The 11,124-nt window shown below is 41.4% G+C and overlaps 1 protein-coding gene across 1 annotated transcript in view; it reads right to left on the bottom strand.

Annotated features, from left to right (window-relative positions):
- Positions 1-3,053: 3,053 nt before the first annotated feature.
- Positions 3,054-11,124, bottom strand: part of ERICH6 (glutamate rich 6) — a 31,727-nt gene continuing 23,656 nt past the window's right edge. The window contains exons 12-14 of the mRNA XM_045902135.3: positions 10,695-10,850; positions 7,962-8,190; positions 3,054-3,346 (exon numbers count right to left, since the gene is read on the bottom strand). Of these exons, the coding sequence (XP_045758091.1) occupies positions 3,083-3,346; positions 7,962-8,190; positions 10,695-10,850 (649 nt within the window). The 3' untranslated portion in view covers positions 3,054-3,082. The remainder of the gene's footprint in view (positions 3,347-7,961; positions 8,191-10,694; positions 10,851-11,124) is intronic.

Below are 11,124 nucleotides of genomic sequence, written 5' to 3'. Positions count from 1 at the left end.
TGCATTTAATCTATTGGCTTATTTAGTAGCTCTCCATTTAATAGAGATTAATTTCTACAACTTTCTTTGGGGAGTAGAAATGCAATTTTCTTCCTATGTTTTTTAATTTAATTTAATTATCTTATGTTAATCACCATACATTACATCATTAGTTTTAATGTAGTGTTCCATGATTCATTGTTCGCGTATAACACCCAGTGCTCCACCCAATACATGCCCTCCCTAATACCCATCACCAGGCTAACCCATCCCCCCACCCCCCTCCCCTCTAGAACCCTCAGTTTGTTTCTCAGAGTTCATAGTCTCTCATGGTTTGTCTCCCCCTCCGATTTCCCCTTCATTTTTCCCATCCTACTATCCTCTTTTTTTTTTTTTTTAACATATAATGTATGATTTGTTTCAGAGGTACAGGTCTGTGATTCAACAGTCTTACACAATTCACAGCGCTCGCCATAGCACATACCCTCCCCAATGTCCGTCACCCAGCCACCCCATCCCTCTCACACCCCACCACTCCAGCAACCCTCAGTTTCCTGAGATTAAGAATTCCTAATATTAGTGAGATCATATGATGCATGTCTTTCTCTGATTGACTTATATCGCTTAGCATAATACCCTCCAGTTCCATCCACGTTGTTGCAAATGGCAAGATCTCATTCCTTTTGATTGCTGCATAATATTCCATTGTATATATATACCACATCTTCTTTATCCAGTCATCTGTTGATGGACATCTTGGCTCTGTCCATAGTTTGGCTATTGTGGACATTGCTGCTATAAACATTGGGGTGCACGTACCCCTTCGGATCCCTACATTTGTATCTTTGGGGTAAATACCCAGTAGTGCAATTGCTGGGTTGTACAGTAGTTCTATTTTCAACTTTCTGAGGAACCTCCATACTGTTTTCCAGAGTGGCTGCTCCAGCTGTCAAAATGCTTATTGGCATTGACTGATTCCCGTGCTTGAAAAAAATTTTTTTTAAAAACATATCCAGGGGTGCCCTGGTGGCTCAGTCAGTTAAGTGTCTGCCTTTGGTCAGGTCATGATCCCAGGGTCCTGGGATCGAGTCCCACGTCGGGCTCCCGAATCAGTGGGGAGCCTGCTTCTTCCTCTCCTTCTGCCTCTCCCCCTGCTTGTGCTCTCTCTCTCTCTCAAATAAATAAAAAATCTTTGAAAAAAATATCCATACATAAATACAGATAAGGGACTAGAAAGAAATAGAGCACAATATTAAAGATGACTGTCTCCCTGTGGTGGGATTATGAGTACTTTTAAAATCTTTATACTTTTCTGTAATCTCCCAAATTTTCTACAATGAGTTGATATTACTTTTGTTAGCAGAAAAGGCCACCAGTGAAATGTACTTTAAAATATTTGGCTCATATATTGCAAAAAGTTTGTGTAGGCTGATATACCGGACATGATTTTTACATCTTGATCCAGGCAGGGCTTTGCTGAACACTTTGCTGCCAACTTTACCTGGAGCAAAGTGTTGTAATTTCTTTGCTTATCAGTTACATTGAAGTGCATATATGTCTTCTTAAAATATGATTATTTTATCTGTCAGAAATGTGTACATAAAATCTAAAATATGCATAAACAAAATAAAAATAAAAGTCATAATCCTGAGATCAGAAATAAAGAGGGACAAAGATTTGTAGTACTCCTTTAAGCTTTAAGTACATCAGTAATTTCTTTAACATTTACATCTGGAAAAACCTACACATTTGAAGTGTTTTCTTCTCCCTCAATTTATGTAGTATTAGTATATGACAACTTTATGGCCATAAGAGTTTAATTTTTTTGAAGAGGTTGTTATTGTGAAAAAAAGAAAAAAACACCCATGAATTAGCAGAGTGGATTATTCAATACTGAGATTGCCTAAAACAGCCATATGGAAAAGCAGACATTGATATAAAATCTATGGCATACCCCAATCCACTTTTTGTATATATACTCAAAATAAGATATATCATTATTGTTATTTTTAACAACCCAATCCTTTAAATAAATAAAACTGCTTTGAGATATGACTCTAATAGATTAATAGATATAGATATGTTCTTCACTTGGAAACATTTTTATTTTTAATACATTTTTAAAGAAGGAACATCAATTTCTTTATTACATGTAATTATTTTTAAAGTTAAGATAATTTTAAAAGGTGAAAGCTTTATCTGATCTGAAGAGAAACCAGAGTATAAAAGTGAAGATAATTTTAAATAACATTCTGTCACTAAACATGAAGCCACACGATAAAGGATGTCATTTCTTTACCCCGCCAGTCTCCAATTAATCAAGGCCTCATTCAGTATCCACTCTGGGTTTAGCTTCCCAATATAATTTTTACTGATGTACAAAAAACAGATTCAGTTAAGGCTTTGTTGTGATTGTTATGTGTTGTACAAATGTGCTATTTTTTTAAGAGCTATACAGATACATATTAGTTCAATTAGTTTAATATTTGTCTCACTTGATAGAAACTAAAGCTTCATTCATCAGTGAAAAGGAAGAGGGGAGAAGGCAAAAATAAAATTGAAACACTTGGCATTGATCAAGACCTGAGTCTAGGAACCTCTGCCCATTCCCTAGGGAGAGGCCTGACGTTTGTGAGGTGGGCAGGAGGGGTGGACATGGGGTAGATGGCCCCTTCTTGTGATCCTGCGCTCCTGGGTGAGGCTGCAGCTCATCTGGAAGAGCTCCTGCTCACTGTGGTGCTGTTGGCTTCATGGCTTCCTGAGCCTCCTTCTCTTCCCGATTTCCCAAGAGCCAGCAGGGGATTTCCTTGACCTTCACTTCCAGAGCCTTTCGGATGGTTTTGGAAGCATCTCATCCTCCCTGCTTTCTGTTTTCCTGATAGAACTCTGATAATGGACACCTAGGAATGACCACGCTCATTCTCTGGTGTCCCGAAAGTGAGTTGTTTAGTTTTCCAACTTCGAATGTAAGCTACTGGTGACTCAGGATGTGTTCTAAACGTGTAACAAAGCGTATTTCTTGGTATTTCCTGGTCATTACACTTCTCTTGAAATCTCTCAGACCGCCTCCCAAAATAACAAAAAATGAAGGCACCATCATTTGTTAAGTGTTTTCATTTATTATAGCTGATATTGTTTTTATTGTATCTTTCTTTATACCGGAGTTGTGACAAAGGGCCATTAGTTTTACAGAAAGTGAGGAAAGGTAGGAAGGTTGCTTTAATTTTTCCCAAACCTGGCTGGAGGGAAAATGCGCACATCCTTCAAGTTTATGAAACAGCCGTCGAATCTTTATTAACTTGGCCAGCAGCAGCAGGTCATCCCCATTCAGGTACCGGAGAACCGGAATCTCCTCAGGGTTAGGGAGCTTTTCGGCAAAGAGAAAGAGAAGGGAAGCTCAGGGTCCACCTGTGGCAGCGGGGAGGCGGGAGGAGGTGCGCGGGCGGCGCTAATTTGGAGCTGGATCCCCTGAGTCTCGTTAGCTACAAACGGGGGGCGGCGGTGTTAACCTCATCGGAAGGAGGAATGAGCTAGAATGCTGCGCAGATTTGAGAGACCAGAGCAGGCCTGACCCCGTCGAATTTGGATACTCTCAAAGGCTTACAGGTTGTTCACGTAATGTCTCAGCATACACAGAGGGGAGCAGCAAGATGCCGCGAGCACGGCCCCTTCGCGGGGCGATTCCCCGCGGCGAGAGCGTGGTCAGGGCTGGGCTGGAGGCTAGGAGGGCCCCGAGCGGGCAGCCTTCCTCAGGGAAGGCGTCGGCACCTCAGCTGAGCTTTCAAGTAGGCGCCGGACGGCTGAAGCTCCTTTCCTTCTGAGATGTGCCGCTACCTCCAGGAAGCCGGTCCGCATTAACCTCTCCCTGAGCCTCCCTTGGCCTCTGCTCTTCCCCTTCCCCACAGCCTTTGGTGCTGCAGGCTGACGTCTCCTTGCCGCCGCAGGAAGGGGACTGGCTCTGTCAGGACAGTCTCGCCTGTGTGTGTGTGTCTGCCGTGTGTGGATTCGGGACCAGCTGAGGAGGGGCGTTTAGCCTCAGTGGGGCGGGCTAAATGCAAGCTGAACCACTACCTGCTGCGAGCAGAGTGACCACCTACCTGCAAGAGACGCGCCACGCACGGCATTCCCTCAGGCGTCGGCAGCGGAAGGTAGGGGGAGAGGGAAGGGGAGGGGGGGAGGGAGGGAGGGGGAGGGGAGGGAGGGAGGGAGGGGGAGGGGAGGGAGGGAGGGAGGGGGAGGGGAGGGAGGGAGGGAGGGGGAGGGGAGGGAGTATGAGACGGAGGAGTAACAAAGAATGGACCAGCATTTGTAACTTCCCTTCAATCCCGAATTCCATAGAATCACAGAAAACTTTTTAAGAGAGTAAATCAATAATGGTTCTAGGAAATAGAAAAGATTTAGATCAACAGGAATAAGCTTACAGAATTCCTGAATATCAAAAAACAGATGGGACATATCCATAGAGAGATAAATGACCAAATGTAACCACGAACCCAAACACACACATGCTGAGATCAAAGTTAACAGAAGTGAGAAGGAGGAGGGGCCCTGAGGTAAATATTAGAAGGATCAGTTGATCAGCTGGGAGGCAGCCCTTACGTGGGTGGGGGTGTTCCCGTTTTCAACCCCGTGCCCCGAGGCTGCACAGGCTGGAGCTGGAAGTCTGGCACTGGGGCTAGCCTTCTAGCCCTCAACAGCGCATACCGCTTTCCCACAGTCCCCACAAACAAACTTCAGTAAGCAGAACATGCAGGAAAGCAGGGATTCTCAAATACAAAATGAACACGCAACCAGGAATCACCAAATATCTGAGGAAATTTGAGGCTGTGAGAGAGAGGCCAGATTTACCTATCAGAGATACCAATACTCAAGGAGACAGTAGCCAGAGGAAGACTCTGGGATATATATGGTAAATATCTTCTGAGGGATTGGAGAGAATTATTGTTGTCAAAGAGAAGCAATAACTAGAGGACTTGGAAATTCTATGCATATAGAAAAAAAGAGGTGTTAATTTTAGAGTGATCATTAAAATAAAACGTATTAAAAGATTAAGTCTATAAGGTTGGGGAAAGCAACAAAATCCAGTTATATACTGTTTGCAAGAGACACATCTAACTTAAAACTGTATAAAAACATAGAAAATCAAAGATGCAAAAAATGTACCAAGCAAATGCTAACTAAAAAGAAAGCAGGTGTAGCAATTTAACATCATACAGAATAGCATTTGAGGCAAAGGTCACTAGTAGGGACATTGGGAATAATACATATTGATAATATTATAATCTATTTGTCAAAATAAAAACAAAGAACTTCACTGATTACACTGAGCCCTGTAATGGGCAGAGCTGAAGAGCTAATACGTGCGTGAGGTGGAAGATCAGCCCGGCCCAAGGCAGAAGGCACAAGGTGCCAAGAAGATAGTCAACATCTTGAATTTCCCAACGACAGAGCCTTAAGATGACTCTTAAGATGACCTGGGGAAGGCCAGAAGCAGGGAGACTCAGGAAGCTCTTATAATGATTTAAATAAGAGATGGACTCGGCCCAAGAGGCAGACAAGAAGGATGGTATGGGAGGACATGAGAAGGTTTGAGACCAAGGGTTTGAGACCGGAGCTGTATGGGAGGTAGGGTTTAGAGGACCTGCAGGGAACAGATGTGAGGCTGTGATGTGGAGAGGGGGAGTACTGCTCCAAAGTGGCCTGAGCACCGAAGGAACGCAGTTGTCATTGTCCAAGGTGGAGAGGACTGAGGGAGGGGCAAGCTCTAAGACCTAATTGCAGGGGCTAAGTTTTTAATGCCCTCTTAGACATGCAAACAGAGATGCAGGGTTGGAATCTGGGATGTGCAAGCTAAAAGTTCATGGGAGAGAAAATGAAAGGGTTATCAAGATGGAGGTGGTATTTAAGGACAGGAGACTCCATGAGACTACCTAGGGAGTGAGACTCCATGAGACCATCTAGGGAGATGAAGAAGAGCCCCAGGGAGAGGCCTGGAGCCCCTCAATATGTAGAAAATGGGGAGGTGAAGAGAGTCAGCAAAGAAAAATGAGAAGGAACAGTCCCCGAGGTGGAAGGAAAATCAAGGGAGAGCAGTGTCCTGGAAGCAAGGCAAGAAATGCTTCCAGGAGGAGGAAGTGAATAATTGGCCCGTGTCACTGGGAGGCCGCTCTATGTGGCATAAATTAACTATAGTGCATATGAAACGTTATGGAGCAATTAAAAATAAAGTAGACAAATATGCTTGGAAATGTAGACATGGAAAAACCCCTAATACTCCTTAAGTGGAAAACAAAAACAAAGAGAATCCCCCCAACAATACAAGCAATAGGATTCAACTTTTATTTTAAAAGAGATGTGTAGGAATAATTTTTAAATACACTGAATAGAGGAATACTAAATTTGGGGTGGTGATTACTTTTGGGAAAGGGGTTAGAATAGATGAAAGGATGAAAGTGGAATCTCGATTTTTTACTCTTTCTATATTATTTGAATCTTTAAATATGAAAATGTATTTAACATATCACTTTTGTAATTTTTAAAAACCTAACATAAGGGTGAACATGAGGACAATGAGAAATGGAAAAACTTTTAACATCAATTTTTTTTTTTGCATCACAATGACTCTTTCTGATTAAAATTCTTTTCTAAGGAGTGAGGGGGGAGAGAGAGAGAACATTTTTTACGTTTTTGCTAAGAATGCATTCACCATGAATGTAATGTACCAAAAGAAGCCTATCTTATAGATTTCTAACAAAGAAGTTTGTCTGGAGCCTGAACCACTGACCGCAGTAGCCAGATTGACCAAAAGTGGCTGGAATAATACTGAGCACATTGTAGACCCTCACTCTCTGTTGGCAGACTCCGAAGTATCCCTTTTGTTTGGTCTTTATGAGATATTCCTGCCTGTGCTGAATATTGAGGTTATATTTCCACTTATTTAAAAGTGTAGAATTTTTCGAGGTTGACAATGCCTTTGAAATCTGGAGCAATCTCTTCCTTTAATAATTGATGAAACAAAGGGTTTCAGAGTTTAAGGGACTTGTTCAGAGCCACATACTAGATAAGCTACATAGACCTCTATTTATCTCTATCTCTCTCTCTCTATATATATTTCAACATTATTGACATATAATTGACAAACTCTATATGGAGCTATCGTTTACTGAGTACTTGGTACCAAGCACCATGCTAAGTACTTTGCATTCGCATTGACTCTTCACAGCAATCTATTTGGTGGGAATCATTATCCTCATCTTATAGAAGAGGGAACTGAAGTTCAAGTTCACCCACTTAGCTAAGTGGCAAAGTTGAGGTATGAAACTATGTCCCTGTAACCTGAAGGCCATGTTCTTAACCACTGCCAGTTACTGAGAATGTATTCTAGGCCATGCCCTGGGTGGGGTAGAGGAATCAATAAGGCAGAGATTTTGTCCTTCTGGAGCTCACCATCTGGTAGGAAAGGCAACCCCAAGGGCAAGTAAGGCAGCATGGTCCAGCAAGCGCAGGGACAGAAGTGAGTACATGGATACCCTAGGGAAAGCCATGCCGGACCCTGATTGGGCAAAGGGCTAGGAGGTCTGGGAAGTGTCTCCAAGGAGATGGGACTTATACTTGGTCTTGAACATGGTTAGAACCTGGGTCTCCTGACTCAGCCCAGGGCTTTCTGCTATAGCATGAAGGAAAAACAAACACAATACAAAATCCTAAAACCAAACCCCCAAAGTAGCACTACTTGGGCACAGAGTAAACACAGTAAACGTTAGTTGGATCCACTCTGAACTAAAAGGAATTTCTGAAGAACAAACAAAAAGGTTACCTCAATTCCATATGAAATTTTCATTATGTGTTTTTTTCATTGAATTCCAAAACTCTTAGTGGACAGTAGATTACACGCAAGTATAATCTGTCAGTAATAACATTAACAAAAGTCATTTACTCTTATTATTCTAAATGCTTAGAACTGTTTTCAAAAATGTACCTACCTTCACTTTGGTCCCAACGCTGATTCTTGCCTGTTGGCCCATTGCTAGAAAAGTGATTGAAATCTTGTCTTGTTCTAGGATGCGAATTCCAATGTAATGGTTCAAAGCCAGAAAGACAGGTTTAAATGAAACAAAGGGTGAGGAAGCGACAGAACTGGACCAATTCCAAGCCCTTATTCTGTTGCCAGCTTGATCTGAGTATTGACCTCCCAAGATATTGATGTATACCCTGGGCAGAAAGGAAATTAAAAATTATAAACAGTAACATTATACTTCGACCTTAAAATTAGCCCTGTCGCTTGCTAGCCAAGGGGAGCAACAGTTAATGCTAGCCAACAGCATACGAATAGTGCAAAACCTCAGGTAATCTTGGGAATGATAATACTGTGACTGAATTTTATACTAATTTAAAGTGGTGGATCCAATCCAAGACCTACTGATAAACCAAACTGGGTCCCAAAGAGAGAACTGGGATCATAAAGGGATCTGGAAAACTGTGTGCTGGGGAGAATGAAGGGGGAGCAGGGAAGGTTTAGTCTGGACAAGAAGACATGCAGAAGAGGCGAGCAGGCTGTACCTGAAGAGGGGAGAATACCAGTGCTTAGATTTTCCCCAGGACAAAATGAAGACCAGTGGCTGTAAGTCTTGGGGAAGGCCCCATTGGCCTCAGTACAGGACAGCTGTGTTCTAACAGTACCCAGCAATTGGGAGCCAGGAGTCCTTCTAGGAGGGCTCTCATCAGGGCCAGGTGTGGGCAGGAGAGGCTCAGGGAACATCTCTGAGATGGCTCAGAGTGCCAGGGAAGAGCCTTGTGATGGAGCACAAAGTGGAGCTTAGACTAATGGGGTCTCCCCAGTCTCTTGGTGTAGCTGATGCCACATTTTACTACATTACATACATATTAGGCCCAGCACAGTCTGAGCTCCAGTGGCACTAAGGACTGCCATTCTACTTAGTTATCTCCTCTTCTCTCACCTTCTTCCAACTTGGATCGCCATTGCTTTCTTGAGGAGAGGGAATAGGGTAAATACCCAGTTCCAGGTATTTAGAAAGGTGGTTGAATTTGATAATAAATTATTTTTTCAAAAACTAGATGAATTGGCCATGAGGGGCCCTAGAGTAAGATCATATCTTATTTCCCCACTGTTGATTAATGGCAGTAATCTAATACCAAAAGTGCACATGAGAAATTGAGGTGATGATCTTATTGTATGTGGGAGGAGGAAGTTTCCTTTTGTCTTGGAATGTGGATGAAAATAATACTTGGCTAAAATTATGTAGATAAATTGTTCACTTAATAAACACTATTTGAGTCCATATCACGTACAGATACATGCTGGTAGTGGCAAAGATTCAGAGCGTGCCATCAAGGAACATGGGGCCAGCAGCGGAGATGGGCTTGCTATCCAAAAGGCAGAGGCAGCTAGAAGGGGCAGTGAGGGTACGCAGAAGTCACATCAGAGGACCAGGGATCCAGCTAGTGGGTCAGGGGACTTCATAGAGAGGGCAAATGTTCTAGAAACCAATGGATATCTGGTGACAATTAATACAGTACTCGACCAGATGTAATCTAGAATTGCTATTGAACCCCGAAGGATAAATAGAAATTCTCCACTACACATAGGGTTAATGGACTGACTACTGCATTAGACCTGACAAACACAAATGTCTTAACTTTCTCAATACTGGCAGAATGTCCAGACTTTGTCAATTATGAATGGAATTTCTCAAGATGAGATTGTTATTCCTGTAAATAATTTAAAGGGGAATAGTGTCTCTTTCTGAAAAGCTCAGGAAGTTGGAAGTGCCTTTGAAGTTAGAACCCAAATTTCACTTCCTCAGGCTAAATGAAATAATGCAAAGTCACAGAATAGGTAAGTTCGTAGATCAAAATAAGATCAGGATCTGCTGAGATTTTGTTTGTATGTTATTGTTGGTTGTGGCTATAGGAATCTTGGAATAGTTATAGATATATCTCAAAACATAACACACACACACACAAAACTATAACAACACAGTGTGGCAGCTATCCATTGTAAATTATTTCCATAGATGAGGTAGTATAACATTAACAGGCATAGGCTCTAGAGAGACCACCTGGATTCCTATCACAAATCCCTTGGGTGCCCATATAATTTGTTTAGAGATTTTTTTCTAATATTGAAATCACAAAGTTCATATTTTCTTACAGTTTATAGAAAGAATATCATGAGCTTTGTTTTACATAGTTACCTGGGATTTTTCCACTGAGAAGAAATGGGATGACATAAATAAAAATTTTCTCTGAGTTGAACATTACTATCTAAAGATCACTAACTTAAATAATTCTTAAATTATTTTTGTTTTTATCATTTGAAAGGAAAAAAAAAACTTCCAGCTATAAGATGAATAAATTCTAGGGATTTATGTACTGCATAGAGATTATAGTTAATAATACTGTGTGTGTGTGTGTGTGTCTGTGTATTTGAATGTTGCTAAGAGAGTATATCTTAAATGTTCTCAACACAAAAAAGAAGTGATAATTATGTGACATGATGGAGGTGTTAGCTAATGCAATGTGATAATCATTTTGTAATATGTAAGTGTATCAAATCAACACATTTTATGCCTTTAACTTACACAATGTTATATGTCAATTATATCTCAATAAAGTTGGACAAAATAAAAGAAAAAAGTAAAATTTCACAACCCCCCCCCCCCCCCAATGGCAGCAGGAGAAACCTAGAAGCCTACCAGACATTTCCATTGGGATGATAGCAGGAACTTCTGCCGGAAGAATCTAGCAATGCCAGGATCGCAGGGTCAGTTGGCATGTCTTCTTGGACTATACAAGTGAAACCACTTACTTTGTTGGGCACTCGGATGATGGCTAGGTTTCCAGATGGGTAGCTGAGATCAGATAAGGTCATTTGAGTTGTTCTAATGGTCCTTCTGGGAATAAATTCAATTTATGAGAGAGACTTTGAAACCATTCTGGAATGAGAGCTACTGTTATTACAAAAATAATTTTATGCTTTTTATGGGATCAAAATATTTTTACAAGATGCAAAAAGTCTCAGCAAAATACTAGCAAATGGAATCTAGCAACATATAAAAAAACATATATACTATGACAAAGTGGAGTTATCCCAGGAATGCAAGGTTGGCTTGACATCTAAAAATC

This window comes from Mirounga angustirostris, unplaced genomic scaffold, assembly GCF_029215605.1.
Source record: "Mirounga angustirostris isolate CCGP_5_RB_7025 unplaced genomic scaffold, mMirAng1.0.hap1 SCAF_1, whole genome shotgun sequence".
Taxonomy (NCBI): domain Eukaryota; kingdom Metazoa; phylum Chordata; class Mammalia; order Carnivora; family Phocidae; genus Mirounga; species Mirounga angustirostris.
This window is presented reverse-complemented; position numbering and strand designations above follow the sequence as displayed.